Source organism: Octopus bimaculoides, chromosome 3 (genome assembly GCF_046866305.1).
Source record: "Octopus bimaculoides isolate indiv1 chromosome 3, ASM4686630v1, whole genome shotgun sequence".
Lineage (NCBI taxonomy): Eukaryota > Metazoa > Mollusca > Cephalopoda > Octopoda > Octopodidae > Octopus > Octopus bimaculoides.
In genome coordinates this window covers 98674337-98699336 of record NC_142930.1, presented here as the reverse complement: position 1 = coordinate 98699336, position 25000 = coordinate 98674337, and the positions used below count along the sequence as shown (strand labels likewise).

General features: G+C 33.5%; 1 protein-coding gene across 8 annotated transcripts in view; it reads left to right on the top strand.

The window, feature by feature from the left end:
- LOC106883361 (regulator of G protein signaling 7) overlaps window positions 1-25000 on the top strand; it is a 325930-nt gene that overhangs the window by 157757 nt on the left and 143173 nt on the right. For 5 of the 8 annotated variants that reach the window (XR_016241150.1, XM_052966213.2, XM_089349411.1 and 2 more), the window contains exon 9: window positions 14089-14178. The exons of the other annotated variants lie outside the window; for them this stretch is intronic. Coding sequence is in view for 4 of the 5 variants with exons in the window: in XM_052966213.2 (XP_052822173.1) it covers window positions 14089-14178 (90 nt within the window). In the remaining variant the exon portion in view is untranslated. The remainder of the gene's footprint in view (window positions 1-14088; window positions 14179-25000) is intronic. 8 annotated transcript variants of the gene reach the window in all.

The window sequence follows — 25000 nt, the reverse complement described above, 5'->3', positions numbered from 1 at the left end:
AACATGGAGGCCTACATCACGTGCCTGGAGGAGATAGTGCTGCCCTGGGTGAAGAGGGTGGCTGCTGGAAGACCCTATGTCTGGCAACACGACTCTGCACCATGACACACAAGCAGGAGAACCCAGTCATAGCTGTCAGACAATTTCTATGACCACATCACCCCTAACATCTGGCACCTAACTCCCCAGACTGCAATCCCCTTGGTTATTGTTATTATGTGTGGGGTGCAATTGAGCGAGAGACCAACAAAACTCTTTGTAACACCAAAGATGAACTGAAGGCAAGGATTATGGCAACATTCACTGACTTAAAGAAGGAGACAGTCCAGAAAAGTTGTAGGAGATTCTGAAGTCATCTGGAGGCCGTAGTGGAAGCCAATGGCAATTTTATTGAATAAATTTATTCTTTAGTATTTCAAGATTGTTTTCATGTAATTTTGGTAAATATATCTGTTAAAATGAGATAACAGTGTTATTTGTATTTTGCATAATTTAGACAACAGTTTATTCTCCACACCCTGTATATATATATATATATATATATATATATATATATATATATATATATAAACTCAAAGGGAACATAACAAGTGGAATTGAACAAAACACAACATGCGGAAAAATAGACGATAGCATAACAACAAATGGCAAATAGGACAGAAACAAGATACACGGATCATTCACACCAGATTTCCTCAGCTGTCAGTTTCTGGAAAGTCATTATAAACACAGGGCTAGTAATGTTGATGTTAGGGATGAAATGATACCATTGGCCTCAACACTTGTACTTTATTTTATTGACTTTGCAGAGATGAAAAGTAAAATTTAGGGTCAAGAAAGTAGGGAAAAGGTTATTTTAGTAAATATGATGATAATAATGTTTTTGTGTTTTGAATAGGAATCATAAAGGGCCGTGAGAATAAAAGACTTAACAACTGATCGCTTAGTTATTCAAATCTTAGCATAGCCATTGAGTTGTTATTCTGAGAACAGTACCTAATTTTTCTTGTTCTTGCCAGATTGACATGAAAAAAATCAAAACACCATTCCTATTTCATGGTCAAATGATTAATGATAAGAATGACATTCAACTGAAACATTAATTTTCTCAGCAAATAAAATATTCACAAGCCATTTCATGTAAAACAGTTAAAAAGGCCAAACAAAGAAGTCACAAATATCTTGGAATCTACGATCTGTTTGAGATGACCAAAATTTTAGAATGGCTAAAAGAAACAATGTCTGCAAAGCAATACTGAAGCATTCAATTAGAATAGATGGTTTTTAAAGATTCTTTAATTAATTAACTTGTAATCATCACTTAATTTACACTCTTATTTATTATGAGCCAAAAGTAATTAATTACTCATTTTCTTTTCTCCCAGAGATGTTTAATTGCGATGACATCTGCAACTCTTGTGGAATAATGAGAGAAAAGATGACAAAACATTCATAATACATGACTTCTACTCTACTATACAGTTTAAGAGCAGTGTCAGAGATCTTGTTAACTAGATTCATACTTTAGAATACAAAGCATTGAGTCAATACAAATAAATATTTTATATATGACACTTGATAACACACACACACACTTGTATATAAAATCATTATGAGCACACAAAATAATTAGAATCAAAGCAATATCTTCATTCTTAATATGATCTGTCTGACTTGGTCATGAATAGGTTTTATGCTGTTAGATTTTGTCTTCAGAGGACAACTTTTATATTTAGATAATGTGTATTGACAATACACATGCTTCAGTGATGTAGTAGACTCTGAGACACTATTTTCTCAGTATGATAGTGTCTCCTAAGTTAATGACACCTTCTGAAACTCCAATGTCAAATGAGAATGGTAGTTTTTTTTCTATAGAATTCTGCAAGCGAAATATCTAGTGATGCATGATAAAGCTTGCCCAGTGGATATTAAATTATCATGAGCATGTAGAACAGTAAGAATCAAAACAGTGATGTGCCCATTTATTCTTAATCATGTTTCAGCAGAATGGATGTAATGGATGCTTTTTGCTGTTGAATCCAGTTGCAAAAAGCATTTCACATCTGAATCTACTTGAATGTGTTGAGACTGGATAGACATGCCATTTTACACACACACACACACACACACTTGTATGTATACATACACATACATGTATATATATATATATGTGTGTGTGTGTGTAAATATATATATATCATTCAAAACATAGTATTAAATATCCATCACAGCTGGTCTTACCAATCAGTTTCACATAAAGAGTATTAGGTAACAAACTAATTATATAACTTTACACTCATCAGAGTTAGCTGATATGGAAGCAAATATGGTGACTGCTCTCTATTGTCAGAAGTGGATTAGCACAGCCAGTCAGCAGTTTGCTGTGAAAAAGAAGGTGGAATGAAAAAGGGGCCAAGAGATTAGTTTAAGAGTTCTGTCCCATGGATGGATATGCTGTAAAGCTGGCAAAAGTTATCTTGAAGTGGGGAAAGTGTGTATTATTAATGTGGTGTTCCTCTGGGGATAGGAGTGTGTGGTATGTCTTGTGGTGTCATATGTATAATTTTTTTCAGAGGTGTAGGTATATATAGCTGTGTTCATTGGTCTATTTTCTTTCTGTTAAGGATAAAGGTGTGTTGTGGGGGGAGGTCATGTTACATATATATATATATATGTATATATATATATATATATATATATATATATATATATATATATATATATATATATATATATATATATATATATATATATTGAGCAAAGTAGCTAGTTCTAAAATCTCTAAATGAGATATAAGTAGTAGCAATATAGTGTCAAAGAATATTGTATACAGGGCTACCCCTGTATACAATATTCTTTGACACTATATGCTTATATACCTCACTTTATCCTAAAGCCAATCCTTAACTCCCCCCCTCACTCTATCTACCTCTCTTTCTATTTATTTACTTTTCCTTCCTTTTACCATTTAATAGCTATCTCTGCTAGCATTCTGTTATTGAACATTGATATATTCACTTCTTTTTTCTCTGGATGTTTACAATATCAGGATGTTAACCCACATGGATCTAAACAGGATTGTACCTAAGTACTTATGCACTTGTTTCTACAACATTGAAAAGTTCTCTCTTCATCTCATTTCTTTACTCCGTTCCTCTATGTCGTCATTTCATTAATATATATATTTCTCATTTTCCCTAAATGTCTCTGATGATGGAATATCCCAGAAACAAGTTTAAGACTTTGAATTTTTTCCAATAATAATAATGTATATGACTTGAGATGTTTGCCTTGCCTTAATGTTTGTTGTCCTCTTTAACAATTATATATCCACTGCAATTGAAATCTGCAATGGAAATCCTAGGCCAGGGTAGGATTTGAACTCAGAATGCAATGAGCTGGAGTAAATACAACAATCATCCAGTCTGATGTTCATACAGTATCATAAGCCCACTTCCTCTAGATTGATATTCTTTTATTGGTCCTAAAGGAATGAAAAGAGAAGTTGAACTCAGAGCACTGCATACCAGAACAAATACTGTGACATATCTTTACAACATTCTAACTTCTCTGCCACTATGCTGCCCAAATAAAAATAAGATTTTAATTCTGTATTTGAAAATGGTTGTTTTCTAAACTATAGATTACACTGAGCTATCAAAAGTTTAGTGCTATTTTTCTTTTTTTTTTTTCTACTTCTTTATATAACCTTCTCTTCATTGACATGATACCTGATACTAGACAAAAATATACAGCTGTAACATCTTACAATAAATAACAGCAATAATTATAATATATTGTATCCAATTATAATGTGGTTGTAACATGGTAGGGAGTCATAATTACTAAAATAACTTCTCAGGAACTTAGTCATAAAAATTGCTGTTATCTTCCTACAAGGTTGTAAATATTGTTGGCTTTGACATTTTGACACAACACTTATGGATGTAATATTTTACAAATTCAGCAAATTCAGATCTACAGTCAAATCTTTGGTTATAATTCCTTGCTAATTATTTAGTCATAATCACAACCTAATCATGTTGTCAAAATTATAAGCTGATTTTGTAGTCATAATTGCTAGCTAATTATTTATTACTGTTTAATCTTGTAGTATTAATACCACAGTAAAATTAATATTAGTAATCATTTATTACTAGTTAATCCTCTTGTTACATTTACTAGATAATCAGTTAGAGTTACTAGCTAATTGTTTTCCGGCTGCGATGGACAACATATGATTCACAATCCAATTCTAAATTTTGTAGAATTGGTAAGATGTAAAATAAAACATCCTTTCAATATTGCAAGTAGCTTTTCTGGCAGGGAATATTGAACTGTAGGTCAACAAACTACACTGCTTTTCTGCTTACAGCAACCAACCACCCTACCCTGCAATAACTACATACATATCGGTGAACTGTTGCTGTTTGATCACAGGTCATCATAAGTGAGCTGACTGGTGGTCAAAGGAAATCTAGTCATGGCCATCACATCTTTCTTCCTAATATAGGTTATCTAGAATTGTATATATATGTCGTTTATGGTATGTATCTTTATGTCTTATAACTTTGCTGGTCAACAAATAGGAACAATAAAATCGTTGTCAGGCTTGAATATGTGCTAAGGTTGCTTTTATTACAAAATATGAGAACAGTAACCATTACAGTGGCAGTTCAGTGACTGAAAAGTAAAGAATAATTCTCTTTAACATCATTATTTTCAATGATTTTTCCTTCATTTTCACCACCACCACCACCGCTATCGTCATCGTCATCATCATCATCATCATCACCTTCATTGTTATTACTGTCAACATTATCACCATAATCCCCACCACTTTCACAAAAGTAATTTTTATCTTTTGCAATACTTCTTTCTATGTTTACTTTTATGTCATTCTGAAAAAGAATTCTCTTTGTATATCTGCACTGTTACTATAATGTTGATGCATTACTCTAGATTACTGGTTAAAATCTCCACATTACAATGGAATTACTGAGCTATTCAGCTATCACTTTGATGTTCATGATTACTCATAACAAACTGACCCGTGATACTTGTAGTTCTGTCATATTTGATTATCTTCTCAGTGCTGTCTTGTATCCCAGGCCAGATTGATTCAAAGTCACCAATTGAATCTAGAGATCATTTAGCATCTCCTTGGTAGTTGGTCAATAAAATGGAAATTAATAAGCTTATTATCTTTCAGACTATTACCCTCATCTTTGTGGGTTTTTTAAAAAATTATTTTATCCCAGTTAGTATACTGATTTTACTATGCCTGCCATGTTCTCTGGTCTTTTTGAAAAGTTTTTGTACAATCCTAAATGAGAAGAGGTTTCTAGTATCTAACTCAAGCCAATTTCTAATTTGTAGAAGAAAAGGAAACAATGATTGACCCAGTTTTCAACAGTGTGCATGACCAATTCTTGAAAAGGAGAAAAGGGAGGGGGTGAGAGAGAATAGAGAGAGGGCGGGGAGAGAGGTAGAAGGAGGGAAGAGGAACAGAAATAAATAAAAAGACAAACTGAGTAGACTCAACCCACTAATTGACTGGTTCATTGTCAACTTGAGAAAAAAGAAAGGCAAAGTTGATCTTGCCATGATCTGAACTCAGACTAGAAAGAGCTGGAACAAAACCCACTAGATATTTTGTCTGATAACACTAATGATTCTACAAAATGACCAGCTTAACTTCATCTTCAGAGATAGTAAAAATGTTTGCATCCATCTACTCTACGTTTCAAATTGTGGGATCATTATTTGTTATCAGATATCTCATTCCTGGAGTGTGAGATTTGCATAGTATTAGAGTGGATTGGAATTAAGAACCTTTATTTCTAAACTAAGAGTAATGATGTTTAGGCCACAGATGCATGTAGTTCAAAATCCAGTCTATGTGGTTAAGAAATTCACTTAACAGCCACATGGTTTCAGATTTAGTCCCAGAACACAACATCCTGGGTAAGTAACTGGGCAAGGTTGACCAATACTTTGTAAAAGAATTCGGTGGACAGAAACTCTCTGGAAGCCTGTTTGAAACTGTGAAAGGCAATGAACTGGCAAAAACGTTAGCACACCGGGCGAAATGCTTACCAGTATTTCATCTGCCGTTTCATCCGAGTTCAAATTCCGCCGAGGTCAACTTTGCCTTTCATCCTTTTGAGGTTGATAAATTAAGTACCAGTTACACACTGGGGTCGATGTAATCGACTTAATCCCTTTGTCTGTCCTTGTTTGTCCCCTATATGTTTAGCCCCTTGTGGCCAGTAAAGAAATAAGAAATTGTGTGGAAGCCTGTTGTATATGCGCATGTGTCTGTTTGTCTGTCTGCCTGTTCCTCACCTCCACACTTTTACTGCTGGTGCTGGTTTGTTTACATCCCTGTAACTGAGCAGTTCAGCAATTGACACTGAAAGAATAAGTGCTAGACATAAAAAGAACAAGAAGCACTATGGTCGATTTATTTGACTAAAACACTTCACGGTGGTGTCCCAGCATGATGACAGACCATGTTGGGACTAAACTAGTGTCCCAGCATGTTGACAGTCCAGTGATTAAAAGAAGAGAAAATGAAATAACATCCAAAAAGAAGACAGATGAAGGCAATAAGAAATCAAATTGATGGAAAGACAGTGTAGATATAAATAATATTAGATTATCATCTGTAAGGATGAGGTTAATAGTCTGGAAATTTATTATCTGATTAACAACAACTAATCTCAGGTATTTAGACTATTAATGACAATAAATGTTGATACTTTTACTCATCCATTGTTGCTTAATATATCTCAGGTAAAACATTATCAGATTTATGATCTAAGGTATTCCAGCCATGAATGTCTTATATTTTTGTATATTTAGCATACTGTTGAATTTGTTCACCCTCTTTTAAGATAGTATAGTGTAATCAGAGAAAAGTTTGCCACCTTAAATTATTGGTACATATAATATCAACTTAATAATCCCAAGAATTTACCATATTTACTGTTGCCTACTGTCACCTGTATCAAAACAAGGTGATACATCCCCCATGATCAGGCACGTTTTCAGATAAAATTGGAACCAATGAACCCATTATATGACCATGCCATTGTTTACAAGTATCATGTGATATCACAGCAAGGAGGCACAAACACTCACATTTACACACACACACACACACATATGATAGGCTTCTTTCAGTTTCTGTCTACAATATCCACTCACAAGGTTATGGTTGGTTTGGGGCTACAATAGTAGATTCTTACCCAAGGTGTCATGCAGTAGGACTGAACCTGAAAACATAATATTGCAGCAAACTCCTTAATTACACTACCATATGTATGTATGTATGTATGTATTTATGTATGTATGTATGTATGTATGTATAGGCAAACTGAAACTGAAAGAATCCTGTTATGTATGTTCATGTGTGAGTGTGCTTATGTGATCATGTTTCCCTTGTCTCGACACAAGGCCAACTTTTTATGGATAGTGGGTAAGTTGATTACATTGAACCCTGTGTCCAACTGATACTTATTTTCTCAACCTTGAAAGAATGAAAGGCAAAGTTGACCTCATTGGATTCAGTGGATGAAATGCAGCTAAGCATTTTGCCCCATGTGCTAACAATTCTCCCATCTTGCTGCCTTAATTTTGCCACCTTAATAATAACAGTGATATAAAGAAGGAACTAAAAAAGATTGGAAAATACCTGAATGTGTCTACAGAACTGAAATAACTCTGGATCAAGCAAGAAAAAATTATTTCTACCGTCATGAGATTATTAAGAACAACAACTAAATCTGTTGCTGAAAAAACTAAGAAATATTATAATTGATATCAGTGAGCAAGATTTTAAAAGCTGTCATCCTTTAATCAACAAGAATCTCTCATCAAGTCCTTGAGAGTTGAGAAGACAATGTTACTAAATATCAAATTATAAAATTCTTGACAAGATTAATGTAGATAATTAATTAAATGATTAATTAATGATGCATCAAACAGCATATGTTCCATAATCTGAAGCAAATTGTGAGGTGTATCCAATGATTAACTATACAAATTTTAGCTATTTGTTTCAGATAATTGTTTATAGTTGTCTATGTATATCACATTACACATTAAAGTAGTAGCTAACATGTGTATTGCCATTAGATATACTTTACATTTAAGATCAATATAAAACTGATATACTAATTATTTTCTAACATAAGCCTAAAGCTATAAGTTTTGGAGTGAATATATAGATTGGTTATATCAACCTACTTAATTTCTTAACAGGTACTTTTTTCTATTGACCCTCTTCACATTTTGGTGAAGGCATGTTGGACACAAGAACATCATTGCTGTAATTCCCAGACAAGAGTAGTGCTTTATGTTCTTGGATAAAACACTTTATTTCACATTGTGCTAGTCCATTCATCTGAAAATATATACCCACAACAGCTGGGAGTTAGCTCAGTGAAGAACTAGTGTCTGATTCAATGGGGAATGTTGTTCTCTCAATCACTCATATGCCAAGAAAACTGAGATAAGTTCCAGTCTCTAGTAAGACTGTAGGCTTGTGACAGACCTTAACACCTTCATATTTTGACATTAAATGAAAATAAAAATAATTATAATAAGGATTTCTAACATACATCCTAAAATTCTAACAAGTGTTCTTCAAGATGACACATTGACACCACATCTTTCCATAATCACTCAGGACTATGCCATGAGGGAAGCCATTAGATCTTAGCTTTACAGTGGCACAAAGGAGAAGCTGTGACATTATCAAATACCATTGATCGAGCTCAAGAACTTCTTCATAAAGTTTAATTCTCTGTCAAGAAAATTGGTCTGCTCATAGATGCCACCAAGACAGAGTGCATGCCACTAAACCAAGAACATAGAAATCTTGTTACACTGGATGACAGAATACTTAATCAAATTGATGATTTTCTATATTTGAGCAACTGGATAAGTTCATCAAAAAAGGACATTGACATTAGAACTACTAAAGCCTGGGTGGCAATGAATAAAATGGAAAAGATATGTAATACTGATCTACTCAGGAAAATTAAGATACCATTCTTCAGAACATCTGTTGAGTCAATGTTGTTGTATGGATTACGTACATAGACCGTGACACAATCACTTGGGAAGAAACTAGATGGTGCATACACTAAAATGCTTAGGATTGTACAAAATAGAAACTGGCATCAACAAATTACAAATAAAAGATTATATGGAAACTTGCCCAAGATAACAACTACAATTGCTCGAAGATGGTTCTGATTTGCAGGACATTGCTGGAGAAGTAAACAGGAAGTTATACACAAGCTTCTAATGTGGGAACCATCTCATGGGAGAGGGAGTAGAAAAGACCTACACAACGTTAATTAATCAACTCTCAGATGATACAAATCTCAATAAGGAGCAATTGCCATAAGCGATGGAAAATCGAGAATTGTGGAGAGACTTTGTCAAGAAAGCTTGACCATGGTTGCAATGATGAACATACATACAAAATTGCAAGTTTTAAATATATATATATATATATATATATATATATATATATATATATATATATATATATGTATATATATATTCAAGAAGGCTTTAGTCAGTTAAAACAACACCACTACTTAAATGGTACTAACTTTATTAAGCAGGCAGGATGAGGTGCAAAGTAGATGGAAGCAGGATTTCAAGTCAGAACATAAAGGTATATAGCAAAATACTATAAAGATATTCTCACTGTTTTCTAATATTTTTTCATGTTAGATCTGCTTTCAAGTGATAATTATTATTATTTTCTTGTTTAACATAGCAACTTCACTGAAGAATATAGCAAAATGTCAGGTGGCCACAACTAGTGTACTAAGGTAACATTCTTCATTTAGGTTTCAAGAACTCTGTAGAGAATTCATTCTGCCTCAGGCACCAGTTTCTTTTGTAAATTCCCTATCTTCACTTGTTTTCAAGCTTTCCAATTCAGTGTGTAAACTTGTTACTTATAGGACACAAAGCTCCAACAAAAAGAATAACACCCACTCTCTTCAATGACATCAGTCTTTTTTTTCCTACTTTAAATCATCGTATCTGACCTGCTGCAATTTTTCTGTTCTAAATACTCTGTCATCACTAGAGCATGCAATGTCTATATTTTCTTGCTTCCTTTTTATTCACAACCACTATATCCAGCTTTCGATGTTCAATTTCATGAACACATTGGATCATTACATCCCACAGTATCTTCGACTTGTCATTCCTAATTATTCTTGTCATTCCTAATTACACTGTGCCTTTGTTCTATCCAATCCATACTTGCCATACAATTATTATTATTATTATTATTACTGTTGTTGCTGTTGTCAGTGGCAGCATTGTTGGGGTCATCAGTGTTGTCGGCGTTGGCATTGGCATCAAATAAAATATTTTGTAGCATTTGTTCAGACCCTTTATAATTTAAGTTCATATCCAGCTGTTATCAACTTTTCCTTTTGTCCTCTTGAGGTCAATAAAATAAAGTACCAGACAAGTATTTGGGTTAATATAATCAACTGTCCCCTTTACTCAAAATTTTTACCCTGATAGCTGATGTTATAGATTACTACTGTTATTTTTCTCTTAGAGAAGTGCTGTACCAGAAACAGTAGTGTTCTACCTGAAATTCTCTGAAAACTAATATATTCAGCTAAGGAGTTTTATGTGTAAAGTTCTCTCTCAACAATAAATAACCCTTATAACAAAGAACCAGCAAAAGTGCCTGTATGTGGTTGCTTGACTTTTTGTAAATATTAGCCAAATGTATTTCAAGTTACACCATACTATCTTGAAATTGGAGGTACACATTGAGTGATATAGTCTGAAATACATAATGACTAAGTGAAGAAAGGTGTGATCATATCTGGAACTTTCTGGACAATAGAGCTGACTTGGAGCTAAACAGCAACAATGACCCTTACAACAAAATATCCACCTTAAAGACCACTACTGTCTTTTCTCTCTTCTCATCTACACTGAAATAGATAGTCTTGATTACAGTTAGATTGTGAAAACTTATTTAATTATCTAAATATCTAAATGATCAAGGCTTTTTTTAAGGCTAAGTTTGTAATGTTACCATGTTTACAGCAATAAATGATGTTACAATTGAAGTCTAATTAGTCAATTCTTGTATGGGAAAGCTGTTTCAGAATGGAAAACAATAAAGAAATAAGTATATACATATTGTGTACACATCAAAAACACACACACACACACACACACACACACACACACACACAGGCATGAGACAAGTGAGACACTAAGCAGCCACTCAAACTGCTAGAAATAGCAGCCATATTTCCCTCAAACCAGACTTTGCTGTCTTAAACAAAATTAAGAACATAGTTGACAATGCAGGCTCACAGTGGGGATGCATTTAATCATTGGTCAATTCCTTCTAGGATAATGAGCTAAATAAAAGCATCAACTGCATGTAACTTTACCAGTAACAGCACACTGACCTTAATTCTTCTCTCAGACCTCGTCTATGTGTATAGCATTAAAAATTTTTGGCACACATGCTTTCTTCTATGAAGGATGTAACATTACAGTTTAATCTAACAGTACAAATACACAGAATTTACACACCATGTGTACCTATGTTACACACTTTATCCATGTGTAATATGCAGTAAAAGCTATTCTTTTATTTAAGCAGCTAGACATCATTAATTCTGATGGCTTCCTTTGGTGACCATATATATTCCTAATAAACAAAGTTGCAGCACAGAGGTTATGTTTTCTTTTCAGGAATGGAAACAATTATTTATAATAGTCCAATGAGAGAACTTCTACATTTTGACAGAACTTACTAGAAATAGTAAGCATATCTCTCTCAAAAATCACACTCTGCTATCATAATTAAAGAAGTCTACAGTTAGACAGTGTAGGTTTGATACAAAAAATGATGGAATAGTCATTACTGGAGCACCATCAAAATTTGACTTAGAACTAGATAACAGCGTTGAAGTAATCTTTGTCATCATCACCACCACCATCACCCTCATCATCATCATCATCATCATCATCATCATCATCATTGTCATTGTCATTAGTGGTAACATTTGTGTTGGTACATTGATGGCACACAATCCTATTTTGGATCACAACCCCAAAGGTGTTATCCACCTGACAGACAATCCTTTCATTCACTGAATCAACAAGGGATCCTCCTAGTCATTCACTATGGAATGGAAACAGTAAATTCAAACAGGAACACCCTGTAGTATTCATATTTGATTGATTTATCTTCCTTCTTTCCAATGCTCACTTTACCTTTATATATCTCACAAGAATGATGAAATAAGTATTAGACGAAATATTGGACTGTATAATTGATTAAAAGCCTTTGTTGAAGACAATGCCCTAACATGACCATTGACCATTTACTGAAACCAGTAAAAAATTTAGGAAGAATGTAAATGTTCCACTCTGTGTTGTTGTTCAGAGGCCAAAGTGATTTTACTTTCATTGGTATCCTTCAGTGTATCACTTGTAAATATAATTTTAAGCCAGTGTGTTTTGCATCATGTGATGCGTGTAGGTATAATTCAGTATTTGTATTGAAAATTTATTTATTTAAGATTCCATAGTGTTGTTCTTTTGGTGTCACTGATTTCAAATTTCTCACAAGCTACTGTGTTAACAAGCTGTCTATCAGCTGTAGTTACATACATAACCCAAATAAAATTCAGCATTCACAAAATGTTTTGTAAAGTTTTACTTTAAATTCAAATATTTTGTGAAGTGAGAAATTTACCCTAAGACATCATAACTCACACAATGAGCCAATGAGGGTGCTACTTCCACTCATGCACTCTCATCACTCATATTATGTCCATCCTTTACACCTCACACTAACCATTGTTTCAAACCCTTTCTCCTCAGAATATATTTTCTGGAATCCTTGCCTGCTTAGGTTTTTCCTGTAGCTAATAACTTGATATTCTATTAGTAACAAGTTCATAGTTGCATGGAAACATAAAGAGAAATATTAACCATGCTGATCTTGATAGTCCAGGAGGATCTGCAAAGACTATAGACATAGGCCCTTTCTAAAAAGAAAAAAATGGTATAATCATGTGCCTTCCCAGAAGTTTTAATATGCATTACTAAGTTTGTTCAATGTATATTTCTTAGTTTGTTAAGTGTTTTGTTCAATACAGGTCACCAGTGACACCTTAATATTTCACATTCAAAAAATCTGATAAATTTATATTACAAATCATAAATATGATTCTGATACTATTTATTTGATATTTTAAAAAAGCAGCCAATTATTCTTCAAATTCACTGACAAAAAAAAAACATAAATCTTGTTACTCTATAGTTTTCTGGGTTTAAAATATTAGTTATGTGATAATACTAAATCCAAAGTTGTAATCCATAATTTTAATTATGTAATCCATAATTTTCTCTTATTATTATCTTAGACATTGTTTGAAGAAATAGTAAACCAGTTTCTTTACTCTTTGTATGTTGTGTATTGCTTTGAGATTATAGAGAGAATTCTAACCTTGACTAATTAATCTGCAATAACTTTTCTTTATACATTATTTTTAATAATTAACACTAACTCAGAATTTTGAATTAACAAAGACTAACTACTTATTATGTACTACATTAAGAGGGAAAATAAACTCAGACCTAAATCACTTTTCTATCTTCCGACTGGTTCTTAAAATATCTTATATCACTTCAGGCATGAAATCTTAGCAGTTAATTTATAACTTCTTATCTATTTTATTCTACTAATTTGGGTTCTGTTAAAATGTCCCCATCTATTTTCTTATTTACTAGTCTGATTTTGACTGCTTGTCATTTCTGTCTTCAGTTTTAATTCTAATGAGACTTTATCTCTCAAGGAATAAAATGACAAGAAGTGGCTACACCATCCCATGTTAAGTTGTCTCTGACATTCTTTGGTAATTTATCAGCTCACCACTACTAACATTTACTACTAACAAGTAGTTTGCTTTGAAACACCATTTGGCTCTACTCTGTTTCTCTGCTTCAAGAGATATTAACATCAGTATTCAAGATGAATATATATTTTTCTTATAGCACAATTATGCTGTACCAGGTGGCCGTCTTAGTCCAAGTGTGTCAGAAGCTGACTTACACAGTCCATCTACAGATTCCGCTAAATCAGAGGTAAGCCTCATAAATTAGAACTTGACTTATACCAGAAAATGTTTCACTATTCAATACCGTCATTTCTTTCAATTAGACACAAGGCACATTTCATAGAGCGAGAGAGACAAAAGCTACAAATAATAAACTTAATGCCAGCACACCAGTATATTACTATAACTTACTAGTGTTAAAGAATGATGAAAAGCAAAACAAGCCAAGATAAAATCAAAGACCATAAATCTAAGGCAACAATCTACATGTTATACAGCATGTGATTGACTCTCAAAACATTTGTGCTATCTTCTTCACCCTGTTATTCAATATAACAGTAAATTGTCATTCACACTTTCTTACAAATATGCTACAAAATATATATGGTATACATAAGAGTCGAATATTGCTTAGTAGTAAGTGGTAACTTTTAAAGAAGATTCTAATTTCAATTTTAATTTACAAACATTATGTGATTATTATTCGGTTTACTTGATGTAAGCTTGAATTAAGAATAGAATTTGTTAAACAGAAAACAAAACAGACCAGTACTATAAGTAGTGATAGGCTGTCCCAGTAATTATCATCACTTAAACAAGTACTGCTAACAATGTATCAAGAAATTCATTGGCCATGATCTACTAGCAAATACATCAACCTCTAATTTTCAGTGGAAATGACATGTCAGTGAAACAAAATAAGTTAGGGAAGGGACTTGGAGAAACCAACAAATAGGAGATTAAAGGCAAGTATGCTAAAGAAATAATATTCAGGAAAACTGACTTTCTCATTTAAAATTGCTCTATCTTTCAATATTGGCATATTTTCAAGTAAATATTAAATTCAATTCCTCAAATAGCTTCTAAGGAGTGAATTAAGTCCTTGAATTTTTTATATTCAAATTTTTCTACATGTGTGCAAACCTATACACACACATATGCATTACACACATACAACTGTGTGTGTGTGTCATCATCATCATCATCATCATCGTTTAACGTCCGCTTTCCATGCTAGCATGGGTTGGACGATTTGACTGAGGACTGGTGAGACCAGATGGCTACACCAGGCCCCAATCTGATTTGGCAGAGTTTCTACAGCTGGATGCCCTTCCTAACGCCAACCACTCAGAGAGTGTAGTGGGTGCTTTTACGTGCCACCAGGACGAAGGCTAGTCAGGCGGTACTGGCAACGGCCACGCTCAAAATGGTGTATTTTATGTGCCACCCGCACAAGAGTCAGTCCAGGGGCACTGGCAACGATCTCGCTCGAAAATCCTTACACATGTCACGGGCACAAGTGCCAGAAAGATGACGCTGGGCACAGGTGCCATCCTGATTTCGATTGCCCCAATTACTATATACATATATACACAAGTTTATTTGCTAATATTGTTCTAGTACATGACATAAATACAACCATTTGTTTAGAAATCCATATATTCTATTTCATACCAATACATACATTTGGAAAATTTATTTGTATTACTACATAGATAATCATATGGGGCAGATGTACAGACTATAAGAGTCAAAGAGGACTGATAATAATTAATTAACATGACAGTAACAATTAATTTAATCCATCCTTATTATACTGTTATATCATCATCATCATCATTATCATTTAGCATCTGTTGTCCCTGCTGGCATGGGTGGGACAGTTTGACCAGGCTGCGCCAACCCCCAGTCTGATTATATATATATATATATATATATATATATATATATATATATATATAAATATATATATATATATTAACAATACATATACTAGCTTTTCTGAATATGTTGAGGTGCACAGCTGGTGGTACAACAGCTATCGACTAAGGTGTGTAATGAATCATCAGTAGTTCATATATACATACATACATACATACATATATATATATATATATATATATATATATATATAAAAGCTTTTTGTAAAACTTCTTGATACCATAACAATATTAAAATCAAAATTCTCTTAAACCAAAAATTTTTAGTATCGTTAAAAACAGATTGACACAGACCTTATGGAAGGATGTTTTTGTATTAAGCACTTTTTCTGTTTTCACCTTTTCGATCACATGTGTTATAAGGTAATTCACATAGAAGTAGTTGTTTTAGCAGTAATGTCCACTATTTCTGGTTTAGTTTTGGATTTAGAATTTTTATAAAGTATTCTTCTTTTCAGGAATGCAGCATTTCTGTCATGTGGAGGTACCTGTATATGACATTTTTTCCTTTATTCTGAATTTCCCCAAATGCACATGCAAATACACACACACACACATACACACACACACACACACAAACACACACCAGTTTGTTGCTGTTACAGATTTGATAAAGATTTTCTTGGTATTCTTGGATATTTTGGATGTGAGTATTTTATGATAGTTTTGGAACTGAATGTAAATCCTAGAATATTTAACCTCCTTTTGTGTCTGTATCAGTTTGTTGTTTGTGTGAAGTGGTAATTTCTGTTGGGTATTATGCAAGGTCTTGAAGAATTTAGTGATTTTGATTCTGTTTTGATGTTTAAGTCATTCACAAATCCTGGAACATAAGCAATAAAAATATTACATACAACATTGGATAAATCAAGGAACAAGGTGATACTATGAACTTTGAAAGTTCTAATCAACATACAATCACAGAATATCCTATATTTCCATAATGTTGTATGTAGAGCACCTGGTGTTTTAAAATTCTTTTCATAAAAGTAACAGAAATTTAATACTAGCACCTTTCATAAATTTTATATATCATCTGGATTCTCTTTCTGTTCCTTTCCCAGAGCAGCCATCTTCAGTGACCTTGAATTTACAGAGAGTGGTATTCAGCATCTTGATGTTATATCAACTACAAATATATAGACACAAGTATCATAGCTATGTGCTTTAGAACTTTGCTTTCTAACCACTCCAGTGCCATTGCATGTTGCTTTGGGCAAGTGTTTTCTATAACTCGAAGCTAAACAAAGCCTTGGGAATGAACTTGGTACATAGGAACTGAAAAAAGCTCATTATGTATATGTGTATGCATATATATATATATGTGTGTGTGTGTGTGCGTGTGCAAGTGTTTCTGCAAGTTTGTTTACATTTGAATTTCTTCAGAAATTGTGAGGTGCAAGCAATGGCGTTGTTGTTGTTTCTCTTGCCATCACATCCCCCAATAGATTTACACATTCAAATATGTGTGAAGTAAGAGATCCTTTATTAGCAAAACAGGTGAGGATTAGCGTCAGGAAGGGCATCTGGTCCTAAAAAAAAAACTCTGCAATAATATATTTACTTAACCCGTGCTGGTATCGAAAAACAGAAGTAAAGTCAAACAGATGAACTACTAAAGAAAGAGAGATACTGTATGAAGTCTAACCATAATGTGATGCAGTACAATACACTGAACTGGAAGTGTTTATGTCATGGACTAACAAACTATTCTCAAACTAACAAATCTATTCTCTGATTATTTGTTTTCTTTTTTTTTTCTTTGTTTTTACTTACTCTGTTGCTTTTTCCTGATCACACATAATTATAACCAGTTAACCTTTTGATATTCCTTACATAAGATATATTAATGTTAACATTAACTTTAATATTGTTTTTCATCGTGATGGTGCCTTTGGGTAATTTATTCTCTAATTCTAGTTTTCTTTGCAAAACAGTGCATAATATTGTACATTCTACCAATGTAGTTTGTGAAGGATTTTTCTTCATTTGTATGTGTCTTGTGTATGATTTTGGATTTGTTGGTCATCTTGTATCTTCGTAAAGAGTGAATATCAGTTGTTTTAAAAACTTTTAGTTAATATTTATTTTAAGAGGTTGTTTCTGAGAAGATTGTACTTCGAGTTAAGCAAACTTTTTCAAAGACTCAGTTTTGTGAAATACTGCTTGTTACAACTGAAGACATTGACTTAGACCAGTAGTTCTCAGCTGGGGTCCATATGGCCCATCGGTAAGGGGGGTTGATATAAGTTTTGTTGTTAACATTTCTCTCCAATAAATTGGTCATACTTCTACAATACTCAAAATATTTTAATAATTATTTTTATACACAAGTGTGGCTGTGTGGTAAGAAGCTTGCTTTCCAACCAAATGGCTCCAGGTTCAGTCCCACTGTGTAGTACCGTGGGTAAGTGTCTTCTACTTGTAGCCTTGGGCCAACCAAAGCCTTGTGAGTGGATTTGTTTGCAAATGTGTGTGTGTATGTATGTGTATATATATATATATATATATATATATATATATATACACATAATCAATGTTAATTCTCTAAATGAAGTATTAACAGTAACTGCACGATAAAGTGTAGTATATTGCCACTTAAGTGTGGCTGACCCCTAGGGGTGGATGTTACTGTTGCTTTTAGCCCCAGGAGGACATCTCCTCCAGCTGGCTTATCGACACACGACTGTGTCCTGTTTGCCAAGGGTAGTTATCCCTCTCACCAACATCTGCAGCACGAACGGATCCGGATTTCAGGGTTATTTACCTTCGTCGGCGTCCGATAGCCGCTGACCTTGGTGAGAGAGACAAAAACCTGGCAATCTTATATCTTCTTTTCAAGTGAAATTCTTCACTGATATCGAAAAGGTGAAAACAAGCAATGTTAATTCTCTAAATGAAGTATTAACAGTAACTGGACGATAAAGTGTAGTATATTGCCACTTAAGTGTGGCTGACCCCTAGGGGTGGATGTTACTGTTGCTTTTAGCCCCAGGAGGACATCTCCTCCAGCTGGCTTATCGACACACGACTGTGTCCTGTTTGCCAAGGGTAGTTATCCCTCTCACCAACATCTGCAGCACGAACGGATCCGGATTTCAGGGTTATTTCCCTTCGTCGGCGTCCGATAGCCGCTGACCTTGGTGAGAGAGACAAAAACCTGGCAATCTTATATCTTCTTTTCAAGTGAAATTCTTCACTGATATATATATATATATAACTGCATCTTTCTCTTCCTCACATTTCCTCTTCATAAATTATTATTGTTTTCCAATCTTCTTTCTTGATCCTCACTGCCCTACTTACTGTGTTGCTGCTCCCCACACCCCAACACCCACATCCACACCCTATTTTTCTACTCGGGTTCTATGCTCATGTTCTTGTTACTTCTGAGTATACCCTCACACTACACCATCTCTCTCTGCTCGTTCTTCCACTTTTGCTGTTTCTTACTCTCTCTCTCTCTTTTGCCTTTGGTCACTCTCTCTCTCTCTTTTGCCTTTGGTCACTCTCTCTCTCTCTTTTGCCTTTGGTCACTCTCTCTCTCCTTTTGTTTTTTCTCTGACTAGGTATTTAAGTATCTCCTTTACATCAGCACACTTGTTTCTGGCCTCTTTCTTGTACTTCTCTCTCACTCTCTATCACTTTTCCCTTTCTCTCTCCCTCTCTGTCTGTCTGTCTCTCTCTCTTTCTCTCACTGAGTAACCATGTACCCCCTCTATAGCAAGACACTTATTTCTGTCTTGCTATTTCTCTGTTACACTCTAACCTTTCACCATCTCATATTGGATCACCTCCACTAATGCTCCCTCTATTATGGCAAGACACCTGCTTCTGTCTCTCTGTCTCTTTGTCACATTCTAACCTTTCATCTTCTGACACAAGTTCCCCTCCTCAAATGCCCTGCCCTTCTCACAATCCCTTGTCTTGCGAGTTACTTGGTTACCCTGCCAGTGCTGGTGCCACATTAAAAGCATCTAGTTCACACTATAACGTGGTTGGCATTTGGAAGGGCATCCAGCTGTAAAAATCATGCCAAAACTAACCTCGCCTGTGCTAGTGCCACGTAAAAAGCACTGAATCCACTCTGTAGCGTGGTTAGTGTTAGGAAGGGCATCCAGCCATAAAATCTTAGGGTAGTTTTCCAACCTGACCGGCTCCTGTCAACCAGCCTACCCATGTATGAAAAGAAGATGAATGTTAAACGATGATAATGATGATGATGATATGTATATATCTATGTGTGTGTGTCTTTGTGCCTGTTTATCCCCACCTCAACACTTGACAACTGGTGTTGGTGTGTTTATGCCACCACAACTTAGCAATTTGGCGAAAGAGATTGATAGAATAAGTACTAGGCTACTAGGCTTAACAAAAAATAAGTCCTGGGCTTGATTCATTGGACAAAAATCCTGCAAGGTAGTGCTCCAGCATGGCCACAGTCAAATGATTGAAACAAGTAAATGAATAAAAGAATTCCTAATAATATTTAATTATCAAAATATTATAGGATTTTTTTTTTAGCATCAAATGGCTAGGAGGGTTCACTCAAGAAAAATTGGAATCAATGGAGTTCATTGGTAAAATCTAGATCAATTGAGAAAGACTCATCTAGATTTTGCAAATTTACTGTGGAAGTGTGCTAATTCTTTGATTTTACAGTTACTTTTAATTTGATATCTTAAAGATAAGATTTCAAACCATATGAAGGTTAATTTACATTTACACCAACCTCGATTCTTTAAAACTGAATGCTGTGAAACTTTACAAACTGCTTATTACTTTACAAAGTAATTTGCAGTTTGAACTGTTTAAAATTGTCTTTGAAATGAAGCTGTTTTAAATACGATAATTTTTAACATTGGAATTGCTAATATAGTTATTACTGATAGCATATTCTAAGTGGTAACAGACCCGACAAAGAGTGTCAAGTTCCTGGTTTCTCCCTCAAATGCTAGGCATAAAAAGAAGCAGATAGTTGACCTAGTTTTGACAAAGTTTATGACCCCTCAACCATCTGCTAGCATACATTGTTCTCTACAAAAATCTATTTTAAAACAGATGGTCTGTTCTTTAGCATCTTTTACTTTATGACACTCCAATCAATAATCTTTTTGATCTTAGACCTATATTTTGAGCATTTAGTTCTAATAATGCATAAAAATGTTTTCGTATAGGAAAACATCATCATCATCATCAAAAATGTTTATGCTGACTTAGGTTGAATGAGTTTCACAGCATCCTGACATTGCATCATCTGTTACACAAGAAAACATAGATCCTAACTAAATTTATTGTTGTATAATGTCTAATAGTGCAACCGTTTGTGTTTTCTCATACCAGCCAACACAAGAAAGATTATCTGCAGCTCAACTAAGAAGATTTTTTTTCTATTATGTATCTATTCTTGTTTTTTAGTTACTTACATAGGTACTCTGTCATGCGACATGTGGACTTCATTTCTTATTCACACATTCCATATTTACATAAACTGGTAGAGTCTAGAGATCCCTTCAGCTATTTTGGAAATCAGCTGCATTCTCATACAAGCTCAGTTAACTTGATTTATTCACTGAGAAGAGAGAGTGAGTCTTAGGTGGCATATGACTAAAGTCACCTCCATTGATCATGTTAACGTTAAACATCTTATTTTTGTTTCCTTATTGTTTTATCACTTCCTTTCATTTTTGTCACATTTGATGACACTCACACACAAGTGTTAAACTGAGGTTATCATTTTAAAGCAAGTTTAAGAAAAATAACAGAACATTTACTGATGGAGGATTCTATATTGAAAGTTGAGTAAAATTTATGGCAGTGTTTGGGTAGACTGGGGTATTATATATATATATATATATGTATGTGTGTTTGTTTGTGTGTGTATTTATGTGTGTATGTGTGTATATATATATATATATATATATATATATATATATATATATCACTCGCACACACGCACACATATAAACTATGTATATATTGAGAGAGAAAGAGAGAGAGAGAGAGAGAACAGTAGGTGTTTTAGAGTAAGAGAGAGTAGAGAATATGTAATTCCCAGCATCAGAATATTAAGCTTTAAAAAATTTTAGACACACTACATTTTTGAAAATATTAATTATTCTTTTAACAGATATATACATGGAAGGTCGTTTATATCAATGTAGAAAAATCAATATTAATTTATGTGATGTTTCCGATGAAAAGGCTTTGCCCATAGCTTATGGTGGCTTTCCTTAAGCAGAGACTTCAAATATGATTGCAGCAAATAAGGTTTTGTTTGAACATTAAATGTTGGTAATTGGAAGCAAGATATAGAGAGAATTGGCTATGAGGAAATTTTGTTTGATGTTGGATTAGGTATAAACATGGCGTTATATGAAGAGGTAGAAATAGAAGTGCAGTATTTAGTTTTGAGTGATGTTGGATAGAGCCAACAGATGGTGAGGAGCAGAAAACGTTGTGTAAATAGTAGACAAGGTAAAGAAAAGATTAATATTTTAACTGATCAAACAATTAGGATGCTAGTGAAGTTTATCAATCAATTCATGGATTTAGTTGAAGATGCTTGTGAGTTGATGACTATAATAATGAAATATCCCACCAAACTAATTATTTCCTTTGATCACAAACTAATTCACATTTCATAAATCATCTTCACTCCATTACTGATACTTATGTTATTGAATTCCAAATAAAAAGGTCAACCAAAGAAGAATTTTGACTCAGGAGACATCAATCCATTTCTATAATGCTTGTAGCTAATTCTCTCTTTTTTTTTTTTTTTGTATCTCTTAAATAATATTTCAACATCATTTTTGTCTGTTTCATGTCTATTTTCTATTTCATTTATTTATATTATCCATGATATAATTTCAGGTGCCTTGCTTTACAAAGGTAAAATATATCAGCCATATTATTTTGTTGATCTAAAAAGAAATAATAATAAAGCGACCAAACTATTGCCAACATGGATTGATATTAGTTCTACTGGTTAGGAACAACCAAGTAATATAATGAAGTAATCATGACAAAAAATATTATGTATCCTCCTTGAAACAGAAACTCATTCCATGTCCATTTTAATAGCTATTTTTTCACTTACTTTATACCTTTACATTCCCAGACACTTAGACAAACCTTCTAATCCATACAGCTTTTGGAAAAACAGATGTTAACACATCAAAGTGACTACTAATAACAGTGATAATGATTTTTCTTTCAGAATATTTTCATTATATGAAATATTTTTTCTTACAAATGTTTATTGTGAAAGCTAATTTCCTTGTCAATATATTGATTCTAAACAGATTTTGTGCACTCAGTCGACAAACCTATGTAACATGCCTTCCACTGTACTACTAATTCATTTTGAACTGAATTTAGACAAGCCATTTGTTATCATTTTTGTCTTTGTTTTTCCTTTCTTTTTAAATGCATTTGATGTTGACATTGGTTTCACTTGATGTTTGTAGTGGCACAAAACATATTTTGATACAGAAATTCTATGGTGACTGAATATATGTTTGGAAAAGTCTAAAGTAACAACTAATGTTACCAATTCTATATGAGAATGTATTTGTTTAGATTTCCTTCTAAAATATAACATTGACTTCAGAAAGTGAATGATTGCCTCAAATATCATATTTCTATTGTTAAACTGGCTAACTGAAACTGAAGGTTTTGCTTGAGTATCAATAAACCTAAAATCAATGATTTCTTCATAACATTTTTGCTTCTGATTTCTGTTCTTCTCTCAATGTTTTAAAAATCTTTACATCTTTCGAAAAGTTTATTCCTTAGCTAATACTTGCATTTCAGCTTGTTTTTCATACTCCGTAATTGTCATTATCATTATAATAATGATCAACCTCGTTGTTGACACTGGTGCTCTCTTCATTATTACTATCCTCTTCACCACCACCACCATCACCACCTTTGTTACCACTGCCACCACCACCATCATCATATCATCATTAACATTATATTAATACTTAAATTTACAATGCTGTTGTATCTAGATCATAAATACAAACATACAAGTGGTAAGCTCTCTTTTGTTTCAAGTCATAACTCCAGAATGTATATACTCAAAAATTCTTAAAAGTATTACCCACCTTGAGATCTAGAACTCATCAGCTGCATAGATTTTAGATATTCTTTTCGTAAATTTGACTTGATCTTTACAAATTAGCATATCCAACAAATATAATGAACATAATTAACCCCAACCCAAAAGAAAAGTAAATAAAATAAGGAAAAAAAAATAATAAGTAGCAAAGTCAGTTACTGACTAATATTATTTTCATTTTGGGATGGATGAGGAGGGAAATAGGGGAGAAAACTTCAAACCTGCTTTGGTGTTATTTTAACCTCATCAGCAAAACCTTGCTGAAACAATAATGAAAGAATCACTAAGTAAATTGGCTGATGAAAGAAAATAGAATTCTTTAAATATACTAATACCAAATTAACTATTGTTTTTCTAGTAGATGGATTAAATAATTACAAGAAGTTTTGCTAACATTCTTATTATTTCACTATTGTAAGAAATTAGGTTAACTATTTATTTAACCATTCATTTAAAAGGTTCAGTTGAAAATCAAACAGTCTGCATAACAGAATATTTCTTAAAGTAATTATTAAGTTTGAAAAAAATATGCATGGCACTCATAACATTAACTGGTCTTGTAAAACTGGGATGGTAGATATAACTGATTTTCTACATATAACATATGAGCGCTGAATCTCCATAGCAAAAATGTAAGGATAAAAAGGGTCCTATAGAATTGTGGCTTTGGGGAGGAAGGTTTGAGTGAAGTGCTTTGAAGAAGGTACTAATGCTGTTTAAAGTGAGATCAACCCTGATTCAAATTATGTATCACTAAAGGTATTTCAGCTGTGTGAATATGCATAGTCTAGTAGTTAGAATATTTAGCTTGTGATTTTAAGGTCTTAGGATCAATTCCTTGAGCAGAAAGCAGATTGTGTTCTTGAGCAAAGCTATTTAATTTAGTGCATGCACACAAACACACACACACACACACACACACATTCTGTGACTGTGTGTGTGTGTGTGTGAGCGCATGCCTGTGTGTATACACTGGTAGATTCGAAGGTTTCGTTTATTTA